We start from the raw sequence: 14,538 nt of genomic DNA, 5'->3' as shown, positions 1-14,538 counted from the left end.
TGGAGGAAATAATTTGTTACCCCCTCTATTGAGTGCTGTCTGAATTTGTTTTACTTAAACTTTAAGGACAGAACAAAAGAAAACAAAAAAAAGAGAGCTCTACCCTGTAACACTGTGTCTTCAGATATGAACCGAATCTAGAAGAGAGAAGCACTAAAGGCAGAAGCCTCACTTCAGAAAGTTGTAACTCCCTGATGTTATAGGATTAGAATGGGTATTGTCATACAGCTTCTATTTTATTAGGTTCTGTCGCTTCTACTAAAACAAAACAAGGTTTTATTAGCCAATAAGATCCAGGAAGAGTGGAGGGATTAAAAACCAATTTCATAGCTTGTCTTTTGCTTCAAAACAGAGACATCATCAAGTGCAAGAGTACAATTAGCAGATGCTGAACATAACCTCTGAATAAATTAGCAGCTTCTTAAATAGCTATCAAAAGCAAAGTGTTCTAGGTCTTCCTTCTACCAAAAAACCCCATTTGTTTTATTTCTACATCATTTAAAAAAATAAATTAAATCATGTGCTTCCCTGAAGGTGTGTGCATATGTCTGAAAATGTATGTCATCAGACTAATGCTCTGGGAATCTTCTGACAAAAGGTAGGAAGTTGGGTAGGGATTTTCCTATATGATTTTGCCCCTTTAGCTCTTAGAAAGCTTTCCTTAAAAGTTTGTTTGTCTGACTACTGCCACTGAAAAAGTAGTAGCTAATTTGGACTTCTAAGTCCTATCATAAAACAAAGTCATGAAACCTGAATGTTCTGAAGGAGACATGGTAAATCAATCTTCTATTCTGTGATACATCCAGCAGTGCTAGAATGCATCTTTAAAGCCATGACCTTATTGCATCTTACTGGCTTTTCAAACTTAAATGCCTAAAATGAGAAAAATTTCCAATTTCTTTCTCTTGATGAAACAATGGAAAGCAAAAATACTAGAGCCTTAATATCCAGATTTTTAAAGAGATGTCATGATCAATAAATCTGCAGAACAGCAAAATCTCATTTTTGAGAATAATTTGGAAAGCATAGGTTATAGAATAAATCGTTTTGCTAGTATAAGATTATACAAGAGTACTGCAACTTCAGAATTTCATAAATAATGGCATTCATACCTCAGGGACTGTAAAGGGCTGTTCACCAAGTGTTTTGAAATGGATTAAACTGAAGGAGGCAGGTGAAGGACTTACAGTGCCAAGATTTATTATCTGTATAACATCCAAAGCAGGGGAAGGAACATCGTGTCTTCTCCCTGACCTGTTTCCTTTCCCTTTTTTGGATGCATGATTTGTACAGTTAGAAAGAAATTTCACTCCCCTTGGATATTGGGATTGATAAACTGGTGAACATAAAGACTAACAACAATTTTTTTTGGTGACGTGATCTCAAACAGTCATCAGCTCACAGAACAGACAGCTACTACATTTAGAAACCTAAGGTTTGTATAACAACTTCTAGTTCTGGTTTAGACAAGATGGAGAACAATGATATAATTTAAAACACTGAACTATTTACATTGAGAAAGAATTTGATGAGATTTCATCCCAGTGTATTTTTTCTCCACTTTTGTTCAGATAAAGAATTCTGAATGTTTTTAAAGTCAAAGGGGAATGTGTTCAACAAAAGGGATTTTTAAAATCTAAGAATATAAGTTCATTGCTCAAGTTTAATGATAAATAACACAAATGTTGACCCTGTAGCAGTAAAGGTTCATGACTGCATGTGTAATAAGTAGAAGCTAAGAGCCAGATGTCAATGAAGTTGACATCTTTCCTTGCTCCAGGGAAAAAGCTGGTGATAACTAGAGAAGATAAAGAGTTCATTGTCTGTTCAGTTTTAATAAAGTGTAATTCCTGATTTAATGATATGAACCCCACATGTCTTACTGTATGTTACACAAAAATAAGCTAATTGAGCAGTCTAGAAACTTACCCTGTGCAAACCACGCACCTCTTTTCTCATTCAGTCACAACATCTATGTTATTTAAAATGAAGCAGGAGTAGTCAGTCATTTAAAAGTCTGATATGCAGTCTGGTATTACTACATGGGACCAAAACAAATGTCTTACAACACAGACAGTTGCTGTTGATAGAACGGAAAGGTCACAGCACCAAATACAGCTAAGCTCATTTTCCCCAGTTTTAGTCGTTAGACCTATGGGAGAACTGGCAAAATTTTTAGATTATAAAAAGAATATAGTGTACTCTCTGTGAAAAATTGAAAGTTGGCCTCTTCCTTGAGTTTCAACATTTTAACAAAAAAAATAAAGAGATTAATTGTAACTTTTAAGACAGACCTACAAAGGACCCCTGGGAATTCCTTCCATGAAGAGGTGCTAAAGCCTTAAACCAAAGAGCAAGAAGCAATGAGGCAGAAAGAAGTGTCATGGACAGGACAAAATCAAACGATATGGTAACATGTCAGTAGGTGCAGCCAGCTCAGTATGAAGAGTGTCTGAAAGGGACCATCTGAAGAAAATCCACAGCAATGAAGAGATGGCAAAAAGGCACCCAGTGATCTTTGCAATGAACCAATGGGAGATCTCATGGAATATTTTATATTAGTGCTAAAAAAAATGGGCCAAGAGTTTTGAATCCAAGAATATACAATATCAAATTAAACACTAGTAAAACTTGGTCGTAAGTAGTGGATAAAATAAAAGGGAATGGACCTTTTCACCATTTCACCAATTTCACCAATTAAACAGTAACTATTGCTAGAATGTGAACTTCACTAATACCTGTTTATTTGGTTGATGTTACCATGAGAAACATAGGCGAAGCACTTATGAATAGGTTCTGTTTTGCCTTTGGTATTGTAATCAGCTTGCTATTACGAATATTTGATCAAACTGCAATTTCCATTTTGGTTGCAAACTGTTTCCCCTACTGCCTTTACCCTCCAGTTTGAACCAAGATATCAGCAGAAGCTATTAGACCATTAACAGCTATTAACCTGGATAATATTTCATTCAATCAAAAAGTCTACAAAACAGTATTTTTTTTCTCAGAGGTAAGGTAGGAGATCACGGGAAGCCACTCAAGGGAAGTAACCTGACTACATACCCATCTTGAATTTGGATTTATGCGCAGATATTGTTACTTTAATGCAAATATCTCACATCTACACATGGAGGAAGTAAAGCACAAATAATTTAGAAAGGACTTTGCAAAGTCTGTATTTTACTTGCTTTATTTTCACCAAAGCACCAGAAGGAAGAATAGTAATTCAGAGAGTTTGCAGATGTACTGGAACACCAAAAGCACGCCAGAGGGGAAGACTGGGAGAGCCGAGATCAAAGTTTCAGTTAACTAGCTCCATTGTATATAGTGGCTGCATTCAAAAACATCAGCTCAGTAAATGTCCACTAGCAGGACCTGAAAAAGGATTTTAACAAGATTGCATTAATTCATTTTTTTCTCAAAGTAATCTTGTGAGCATAGCATCCTTTCTTAAATTGTTGCTGCTTTGCATTTCCTATTATTACCTGCCTGATGATACGAACTTGCAATAGGAATGTTTATTAAATCTACAACTAAATATATAGACATTCTCTTTTATTTTGGCTATGATGTCTGACTGTTGCAGGCCAAGTGTCATCTTGATCTTTGTAACTACTAAAGGCTATTTGTTGCCACCTTCTCTGAACCTGTTTTTAGTATCTGATGGAAAAAACATCATTATGTGGAGCAGTCAGTGTGTAAGGAACAATTTTAGATATGCGCTCTCTTTTTTTACATCATGTAGTACTACCCTTATGTTACTAGTACTTGGCACCAAAGGAGCAGAACAAATTGTCTGTATAACATGGCTAATAAATGATTGCAGAGAAATCCCAATGTCTTGTACAGCATTCAGATATACGTGCACAACAGAGCGTAAGTAGGTAAATACACTCAGGGGCTCTTAAATTTTGCACTTCTAAGCAGAGACTGAAAAATAGGACAAAAATAATAAATAACAGTCTTTGTTTTTCAAGTCTGTAGTGTACGTGCATTTGAGATAAGTGGAGCAGTGAAGAGATTTTAACTTTTAACAGTGAAATCAGAAACGAGATAATCAGTAGCTTTACTACTAGAAAATACTACTTCTTATTTGATGGGATCATCCTCAGATAGATTACTCAGCAGCAAATAATAAAATGTACATTTCCAATTCACACCATCCAAGATTATAATTACCAAATACTTTAAAAGATAACTTGGGTACAGAGTTAGGTAAGCTGAAAAAAGAAACTAGAAAAAATACTTGCCTTGAGTGTCAACGCCATCTGCACTGCAACTAGTGAATTGTAAAGAGCTTTTGGACACAACTTTTTCAACTGAAAAACCAAATTGGAAACTGCCTTCAGGATGAGATCAGTTTCAAAAATTTCTTGCTCAGAAATGCTAGAAAAAAAATTTCAAATATTTGCAATGTTCCACTTTGACATTTTCAAAATGAAAACTTCTAGTTCTTGAACTAATTTTTGTTTTGAAAAATTAGAGTTACAGCAATTTGTAATGAAAATCATTGATCAAAATAAAATGTTCAAACAAAACAAATTTAAGAAATGCATCTATTAATTCACTTCTTAAAAGATTTCAATGTTTCATTTTGTAAAAGAATTTAATTTTTGTTTCACTTAGGTGAAAATTGTAAAGATCTTTTAAAAGTAATTCTATAAGAAATCCATTTTATATCTGGTTGCAGTGTTTAATACAAAATTAGAGAAAATGCATAAAGAAAGTTTTAGGACTGCTGTGACTGATAATGATATGTTCTGCCCCCTAGCAGCTATTGAAGAACTCTGTTAGAATTTGTACTCTCCACGCCTCAGGCATGGTATTTAACCTGTATCTTGCCTCCATGGAAATGGGTTAATTTCATTGCAATCAGTTTGCAAGTCCTGCTAGGCAAATGTCTTTGAAGATGGCAGATTACCCAACTAATTTTAGAAGATAAAAAATACAAAAATAAAATACGTCTAACCATGCAAAAATTCACTCCCACGCATACAAGAAAAGGGAGAGAGAAGCTGAACAAAGAATTTTCATAAATGAATTAAGTTGAGAATAAGGACACAATTTTCATCTGAACTAAAATCAATAAGCTCAATCCTTGTCTGTTGTATTCAACCGCTTTGAAATCAGCAGTTATACCAGTGCTGAATGTAGTTCAATATGCTTTATAATCTAAAACATCGATATCTATAGTATGTCTGAAGAAAAGGAAGAAATAAAAGAAATCAGATAGAATGTTTTCTGCAGAAGTCAGCCCTCTGGGGGCTCTCTCAAGCTCATAATTCCAATGGTGCACAGTGCCAGCTACATATTATCTAGCTTAAGCAATCAGGTAGACTCTAAAGGACTCCAGTGATACGGACTGCAGCATGAAACAGAATTTTTCTCTCTTACTTTCAGGTCAATATTTTCTCTCCCCTGTTTGCTAACAGACCTGGTTTTATTTCTGTTGTATTATTTGCATGACATTTTCTAGTGCATAAAACACTTTTTAGTGACACTGGAGACATTTGCATTGCTATCAGCATAGTAGCATATCATTAAATGAGGGATCTCAACTGACAAATACCTCTCCTTTCCTGAGTGACTAAGATATATGAAACAAAGATAAAAAAGAAGGATCAAAGGGCATCATGTTTTCTGATAGTAATTTGCTTGACAATACTTGCATGAGTTCTTTGGTGGGCTCATTATGAGCAAATTAAAATAAATTTTTTTCCACTGACCCCCTTCTACAAGATGTAACTGATTTTTGCAGTTTGTTGTACTGTGAATATTTTATTTTTTTCTTGACAGCAAAAGTTAGAGAAAGTAAATAAGGTAAAAAAAAAAGCATTTGTATGTTGACATTTACTTAGTAAGTAATAAAACAACATTGTTAAAGAAAGCCCAGAATGGATAGCTCAAAGATGGGTATTGGAGTATGGAACATACTAACTACTGCTACTGAAACAAAATTACAGTGAGGTGAAGACAAAACATCTGTGTAGTCAGTATTATAAGTACCTTTAAGACAGTAATTTACAAAATTCAGTCACTCTTAATATCTTAAGGACACAGAAATATCCATATTGTTTAAACTGAAGACAGGTATACCGTTAATGTCTTTCACAGGAAGAAATTAAATTTCAGAGTTGGAATTAGAGCTCAGGATTCTGTTCCTATGCTCATCAAAATTTCTGACACAGACCCTTAGCTCTCCACCTTCCCTTTCTATTGGGGCTGAGAAATTATTAATGCTCAACAGCCATTGACAGGCTGTGGGTAACAACACAGAGGATGTAATGCACCAGAGGAACTTCAGACTCTCCTTGTCAGTCTGTTTTTTGGTTTAATTTGTTATAGTTGTGAGAAATGTTGGTGGGCCTTCTGAATGACATGTTGGTCACAGACCATGCATTGAGATCCACTAGTTAGGTAAGTTTGTAAGGCCTTTTTCTAGCCTTGTCTCTTGAAGTCCTCAGTAAACTACACCTGGGTAAAACAGTGAGCAAACAATCTCAGGACCTGGTCAATAATGAAATGCTATCTGCTCTAGAGTGTCAGAACACAAGTTTCAAGAAATGGTTTTACAAGACTCTGATCTTGACAAGTATTTCACTTTTCTTGTGCTAACCACAAAGGTGTATTTTCTGTCACCACGGAGTTGCCACCAGGACCTCTCTAGTGAACTCTACACAGCTGCCATGAGCCTTTATCCCTACAAAGGCTTTCCAAAAGTGAATGCATGGGAACACATGCACGGCGCATTCCTGAGTAGCGAAACCTGACAATTAAATGAAAGTGAAGACAAGAGGATAACAACGCACAGAATAGACATGCCTACAAACATAGCACGTTAGCAAAGAGTAAGATCCGTGAAAACACGAGGGCCATTGTGGTGGTGCAACTCCCCCACCCTCCTGGGCCGCTCGGTGCTTGGTGCGATTCCCCCTCCCTGGGCCACATGCCAACCTAACATGGGTTGTGAAAGGCAGTGGACCAGAGCACCCCCTTAATGAACCTGGGTCCTGCCTCTCCTATTGCTTGGAAATGGTAATGACAATCAATCACCTCCTGACAGCCTAGTACATCTGTACCTGAGTCATCGCCCAAAGCAGGTGATACCAGAACTTCAAAATCGAGGAAGTTCTGGGCCTGCACAACTGGTGGAAGATACCAGAGTATTTCAACATCCAAGTTGGGCTGAAATGGAAAAGTACCTGATGAAAGTCAATTATCTCGGACCCTATAGATACCGACCCTAAGCAAGACCCTTCGAGCTCTCCTGGATCGCAGCGGGCTGTGACCAGCATCTCCCTGAGCTGGGACGCCTCTCAGGCACAGAATCCTCGAGGTTGAAAGCCAACGAAGGGCCAACGAAGGGCCAGGGCAAAGACAGACTTCTCGAGGCTCAATTACCTGTTGAGGAATGCTGATGCATCGTGAGTATTTACTCTAAACTTCAGAAGAGGGAAATTTTAACTACAGGCTAGCCTCTTCCATCCACCTCTATACCTATCTATGTGCTTGAATATGCACATTTGCATTCAGGAGTGTGGGTGTCTACACATTTCACTGAATCCAAATATTTACGTCTGTCTATGTGTGTATATGCTTTGTGTTTATACATATGTACATACATATACTTTGATTTAGGGTACCTTGTAGTAAGTTAGTGTGAATCTTGTAATTCTCAAATATGTAGTTAAGTCACTGTTTTAGTTATAACATATTCCACCAAATTACCTTGATAATCTTTAAAGTGGTCAGTCATTAAGTGCTGCTAAAATTCAACCGTTTGATCCACCTGAGACCATTAATAAGTCTTGAATTGCTGCTAAATCATAACCATGTCAAATATTTCATCCGCGACAGTCACGTTATCTCCCTTAGAAAAAAAGGCCAATATACACACAGGAATAATGAGTTTCTGAAACCTATTTTCAAACAGCTGTGAAATGGCCTACATCCCCAATGAGATGTTCTCAACTGAAGATAAACACCCCATAGATGAGAACAGGGTCTAAAAAGGTCATTCAGATGTAATTCCTCTCTGTTCCCACTACACACTTGGACAAAGACAAAAAGGGATGTAAGAGCAGATCCTGCAGCTATTTTTCTCAGTCATCCTGCTTCCCAGCTCCACGTCACCTTTCATACTTTCCACACCTTCTCATCAAATCTTCCTCTTTTCCCACTGTGCCAATGATCCTTCTCTGCGCAGCTACAGGAAAGCCTACCCCAAGCCAGCCTCTCCTTTTCCCCCTTTTACTCCACCTATCTTCTATTTGAGAATAATTTTTTCTCAGTCTTCTATATTCTGATCTTACCTCCCCCCAGACAGACATTCAGATCTAATCTCCCCCTCAGTGACAGAGAACATGTGACATTAACTATGAGAAATGGTGACACCGTCTTTTGAGTACATTTGGAACAAAGAAAAAAAACAAACCAAAAAAACAACCCTACCCAAAACATTGATAAAGCCTTAAAAAACGGTTTGGGATAAACCTATTGCTTTGGAGAATCTGCTTCTCAAGAACTCCTTATTTCAATATACCCACATTTGGAACATTAGCTAAATACAATACCTCGTGTACACCACACCTGAGAGTGAACTTGTGCTGTCACAGAAATATGTCCACATTTTGTACTACACTTGACCACTTGCATTATGCTGGTGACTTCAGAAAAGCAGCCTTTCCAAGCTTAGACATTTTTTAAAGAGAGTATATTTTTACCTGCCCCAATAACTCTCTCAATACGAATTCTTGAAGGATCTATCTCCTTTGCAAACTCATGGACAGCAAGAGATGGGTCTTCATACGTGTCTGGATCAATATATGTTTTGATTCCTGGGAAACGTACTGCAAAAAAGAGAGAACACTAGGAATCAAGAATTCTTTGACATTCATGCACTGTAATGAAACGGGTTTTTTTTGGGTTTTGAGGGGTTTTTTTACTAGAAAATTGAAAGGATTGGAAATAATATATTAAATCTTCCACATTTAAATTTACAGAACCCACAGAAAAGGATAACGACCCAAAATTACTAATGCTTGCTACTGATTTCACAGAAGCCAACTGTAGAATGCACATGAGTTGTTCCCAGTCGCTGTCAGCACCAGGGCCTTCAAAGATTGACTGAGCACAAACTTAAATATTTCCTCTTATCCTTCAAGTGGCCTTTTTAGGTGAGGCTTCTGAGACGTTAAAGAGCTGGGTGTTACAACTCCATAGACAGAGAAGCCTCTGCCAACCCAACACTAGCAAAAACATTCAGAAGTACTGGCTGAAACTGTAAGCAAGGTCCTGCTGGACCCTGCTCAAATCTCCTGAGATGTTCTGGGTGACTGAAAGCATGGATACTTCTTCAGGATTTCTGCAGTGCATTGTTACATCAAACATCCTTTCAACTTGCAATGATAACCAACACCCAGTGTTAGCGTAAATAACAGAGAAAATATGGGTATTAGGTTCTCTGAATGTTATTTATACCCCTAGTTATTGTCATGTTTGCTAGCTACACAGGTCCCAGAGTTTATCTTGTCCCACGGAAACAAAAAGTCAAAGGCCTTTAGAAAACTCAGTCTTTGGTATTCAACTGATAAGATAGTGTCAAACTCTTATGCTGTTTTGTCTCTGTCCCAGCTGAACACAAGCGTCTCCTGAGGTATAGCATTTCAGGCAGGAAAATTAAGAGGGCAATAAGGCTTTTTGAAATTTCTCCTTAGGAAAAAATAACAGCCTTAGCTAAGTTTTAAGGAAAATGCTATTTTGGGTAAGATAAATTGCTTTATTTATTTATTTATTTATTTATTTATTTAATTATTGTGAGCATTTCCTTTCCAAATGCTATTTAGTATTTTAATCTGAAGAGAATCCCTGGAGTCTCTGCACTTAGCTCACATCCTTAAGGAATGCTTCAAGTACAGCTGGTAAATCTGGAAAATGCAGCAAGTCATGAGAGAAAATGTGAGCTCTGAGCTGGTCACTTGAAAGGGTGTCTACAGAGACACCAAGTGAGGACTCAAAGATATGGGGAAAAGCCGATCCTCAAGACTAACAGTGATTACTGCCAAAGCAGTTTATATTCCCCTTTGCTGTTCCTTGGGCAATTTAGGCAATCTGTCCTTTACTTTGAAAACAGTGCTTTCTAGTTCAATCCTTTCATTTATGGGTGGATGGCTGAACATTCCTTTTGCCAAACAGGTCCAATCTTTGAGATCTTTTTCTCTGAGGATGGGTCCTGGAGGACTGTGCTGCTTTGTTCTTCTCTGATCATCTGGAACAACCAGAGAGCCAGGTGCAAGACGAGAACAAAAATATCCAAATCTATTTACAAGGCTTCAATAATTTTTGTTTGCTTCCTTGGAGATGGCTGTGGCAATAGTGGGTTGGTGCCAGATTGCTTTGGCAGGCTCCAGCAACCCATCCGTTTTCTGGCATGACTAATATCCCTTGTGTTCTTGAGTAGAGCATGTCCAAGAACTTATGCTGTTTCTCTTGGACTATCTGGATGGGAATTTTTTTAGGCTGCTGCCATGTGGTGATTAAGTTCTGGAAAACTTTCAACCCATTAAGAGAAGTTGATGTAGATAATGCATCAACTTATCAGGATAAGAGGAGGGTACTGCAGCTGGGTCAAGAGAACCTCTTTTAAAAGAATCAAGTACCTCTCAGCTTTCTTCCCCTTATCACTTAGGAGCTGAATCTAAAGCAGCTCATTATCTGATGAGCCTAAATGCTCATTTAGCGTGAAGAATGCTCATTTAGGTGAAGAACACATGTTCAGGACACATGAATGTGGCTGGGCTTCATTAAGTAGTGTGCAACAGCCATTTGGACCACTGCTGATAGAGTACGCACACGATACAGAAACGGGGAAGGCACCAGACATCGTGGGATGTCATCAGCAAGATCACAGACCTCTTCTAACTCACTTCAAAGATTTTATTTCCTGAGATCTTCCTCTCACTCACACTGAGCTCCCAAGGGAGAGAGGAAGGATGAAGAGGAGATCGTTTTCTTCTGCGCACAGCAGAAGCATAGGATGTAAAGCATGGACATGACAAATCTGCAAACAGGAACAGGCAACGCTAAACAGTCCAGGTCTTGCAGAAGAGTTTCTTTTTAAATAGCTTCAGACAGTCTAGGAGAGGTCACCCTTATACCAATCCCAGCAGAGACTGCACAACCCCACATTTCAAGTTGAGATCCTGGATATCAAATCTATAGGCAGTCAGCAGTCAGATAAAGATTGCTGCTAGCATGAAGGACGTACTTCTTATGGAGGCACCGAGTGCTCAGTGTAAAGGAGGGAGTATTATTGGCAATAGAGTCTTAGCTGCTGGGGTAAATCACAGTAATTCCTCTTTATCCTTGGTCCTATGGAGCACATACATGAGTAGAAACTTGCCCCCTCAAGTCTGATGCTGAGATAACTGCAAATGAATGAGAAGCCTCTGAGATGAAGCTTTGTGTCAACATGAAATACAGTTATCATTTACCCTGGCCTTAAAGACATTGAGTGAGGCTTTTCTCAAATTCAGTCATGGTCTCAGAGGCATATATCAAACTCTTCAGCACGAACGTTTTTGTCTTCTTTCCTTTCTGACCATGTTTGGAAACAAATGACAAACAAATCTTCCTAGGAAGTATGCTTTATGGGGAAATGTGCCCTTTTGCTTGACAGAAAGAGCCACTTGGCTGGATATAGTGATGTCACCTGAAAAAAGACTTCTGGTGATTTACCTTCTATCTTGATCATAATATTTCCAGAGATGTTATAAAAAATGACAAAAACCCCCAAACATTTAATACCTTTTGTATAATAACCTTTGAATAAATAAAAACTTTAAATAGCTACTCTAACATAAAACAGTGAGACTAGTAATTTAAATAAGTAGCTAAACTAAACTACATAAACTAATATACTGCCCATGAGAGGTTGTCAGGACTTTTTCTCACTGTACTGATCAGTGAGTAGGAACATGATGGAAGGCAACCCATTCCACATTTTATTTCTTGGGTGGCTGGAAGTGTAGATCCCTATAGCCAAAGAGAACTGGATACAAATAAGTCACATAGTCACCAAGAGAGGAATTTTGAGGCAGAAGTTCAATATGGTCCAGACCAGTTGAGAATTCAAAGAAATATACCTGAAAAACTGATAAATATTATTAATAGAATACCAAGAAACCTTATTAACTAGAGTGAATTCAGTGAAATTGTTCAAGAGGACATACAAATAAAAATAAATACCCTTGATGGTGCAGACAATGGAGGAACTATTCAAATGGCCAGATTAAAACATCAAGGGCAAAAGCTGTACAGAAAACAATGAACATTCTTAATTTAAAACATGATATAGATATTATATAACACAGCGTTGAACTACTTACAATGTCCATTTTGCAAATGAGCCCTTCTTTTCTCTTCAGATTTCATTTTGGCCTTTATGTACCACTGGCACCTTTCAGGAAAAACATGTGAGGTTTTAATTAAAATAGTTGTCATGCATAAAATAAATGTACATTAAGTTTTATCTGAACTTTTATGAAAGCCAAAACCTTTGCATTTGGAATATATATTTAGTGATGAATCGAAAGAGAGAAATATGCATGAAGAACTACAAACAGATTAGATACAAATAAATCATGGTTGAATGATTAGTATGAAAATGAATACTTAAATTCATTTGATGCAATACTTTATTTCCTCCAAAGAATCCTGATACTTTAATAAATTATTACTTCCCTGCATTCTTGTTTGCATACATTGGTTTGTGCTAATAAAACCATATCCTATTAACTGTCATATCCAGTGGGTCAAAAAAGCCCACATTTTCTTCATAAGATAAGAGTTTATATGACTTCACAAAGTTTCGTGAAAAAAGAAAATATTTTTTCACATTAGGACCACCTTTTTTTTCCTGAGTAGCTCTGTGCTACTCAGACAAGCCAGGCACTGACTTATTATTTCTTCTAAAACAGCACCTATCATATAGGATAAACAATATGTAGCCTGCTCTGTGAATATGATGATTCAGCAGATGCCTGTATGATTGCTATAAAATTGCAAATCCTTGGCAAACAACCCAGAACTATGTGGATGTTCATGAATTGCTAGCAACCTTACCTGACAATGCAAGGATATGTTGAAGAAAACTGCCACATGGCAAGCTTTCAGGCTCCCTGTAATGAAATCTTGCCCAGCCTGAATGCTGCCTACCTGCAGGACTGTTAATGCTGATTTAGAGGGTCACATGATAGGAGCAACTGTTTCAGTCAAGAAAAAATATTTGCTCTTGATCTTAAAGCTCCTTCTCACGCACTGAACAGCCTAAGAAGTATGATTTAGAGGGAAATCTTTTGGTCTAAGGGTGAGGCTAAGGCTGTGGGGTGGAGAACAGCAGTGCACGTGGACATGTGCTTTCGTGTAACAGACATTCAGTTCCAAGACCACCTTGGAAAAAATGACTGGCCTCTGTAATGTGTTCATTACTAGCCTTATAAAATAAACTAAACTATAATTATAGATAGTATATCCAGTAAAATACTAACTATGGATATATGAGAAATATGTGAACACACCCTCCTCATAAACTACTTAAACAGAGTAGGAACACTCACAAATCATTCACTGCTACAGAGGTGATGATGGGGAGAAGGGCAGAAACTTCTAAACTGTCATGGCTATGTACCCTTACGGAGGTAAGCAGCAACCAGTAAATTCTCAGCTTCTGTGGAAATCTTCAGATTGTACACGTTTCTGGGACCACTAAGCATGCCAGTGCCATTTTTAGGATCTGAACAACTGGCCTGTAGGGTGCCAGCTGCCAAGAACACTGAACACAAACTGGTACACTTAAAGTGTCTGCCCAAGGGAACAGTCAGAGAAATGGGGCTTTAACCCTGTCCGATCCTGCCAAGTATGCGTGTGGCCCCAAAGTTTGACTACAGAAGCTGGTGAGTAACCACCAGCAGAGGAGTCTTCCAGCTCCAGCTCCCCGTTCCCTGTTAGTGTTGGCTACAGAACAATCGGAGAGGAATAATTTCTGTAATGATAAGAATAAATCACACAGAGCTTTAACATCGCATATCCTGGAATTTAGCCAAGACCCCCATCTCACTGCATATCCTGTGCCTCGAAGTCTCTGTCTCTTTCATTTTTCTATCTGCAATCGACAGCCGTGCTTCGTGCTTGCTCTTGGTGGGTAATCACTCAGCAAAGTGCAGAGGCAGGTGCTCATTTAACCCAGCCTCTCCACTATGAATAGACTCATCAGCAGCCCTGCGACTCGACAGCTCATCAAATTGTTAATTCTAAACAGTGAAGCAGAGCACATCTGCAGGGTACCAATCCCATTTTTCACGCAGAAATTTGCCTCCAGTCCTAGAGTAAATTGAGTATTTATTCAAAATTTTCTTGCTCTGTCTTCTGTGGAATACACTCTTATCACTGCATTTAAGCAGCACTTCAAAATGAATTCATACCTTACATAATTGAAATGGTCCCGTTGAATAAGATGTTAGAAAGCTAAGAGAAGGGTAT

General features: G+C 37.9%; 1 protein-coding gene across 3 annotated transcripts in view; it reads right to left on the bottom strand.

Annotated features, from left to right (window-relative positions):
* Positions 1 to 14,538, bottom strand: part of EPHA6 (EPH receptor A6) — a 528,684-nt gene that overhangs the window by 108,865 nt on the left and 405,281 nt on the right. For all 3 annotated transcript variants that reach the window (XM_074812331.1, XM_074812313.1, XM_074812322.1), the window contains 2 exons: positions 12,387 to 12,457; positions 8,724 to 8,849 (listed from right to left, as the gene is read on the bottom strand). In XM_074812331.1, coding sequence (XP_074668432.1) covers positions 8,724 to 8,849; positions 12,387 to 12,457 — 197 coding nt within the window. The remainder of the gene's footprint in view (positions 1 to 8,723; positions 8,850 to 12,386; positions 12,458 to 14,538) is intronic.

This window comes from Strix aluco, chromosome 2 (assembly GCF_031877795.1).
Source record: "Strix aluco isolate bStrAlu1 chromosome 2, bStrAlu1.hap1, whole genome shotgun sequence".
Lineage (NCBI taxonomy): Eukaryota > Metazoa > Chordata > Aves > Strigiformes > Strigidae > Strix > Strix aluco.
This window is presented reverse-complemented; position numbering and strand designations above follow the sequence as displayed.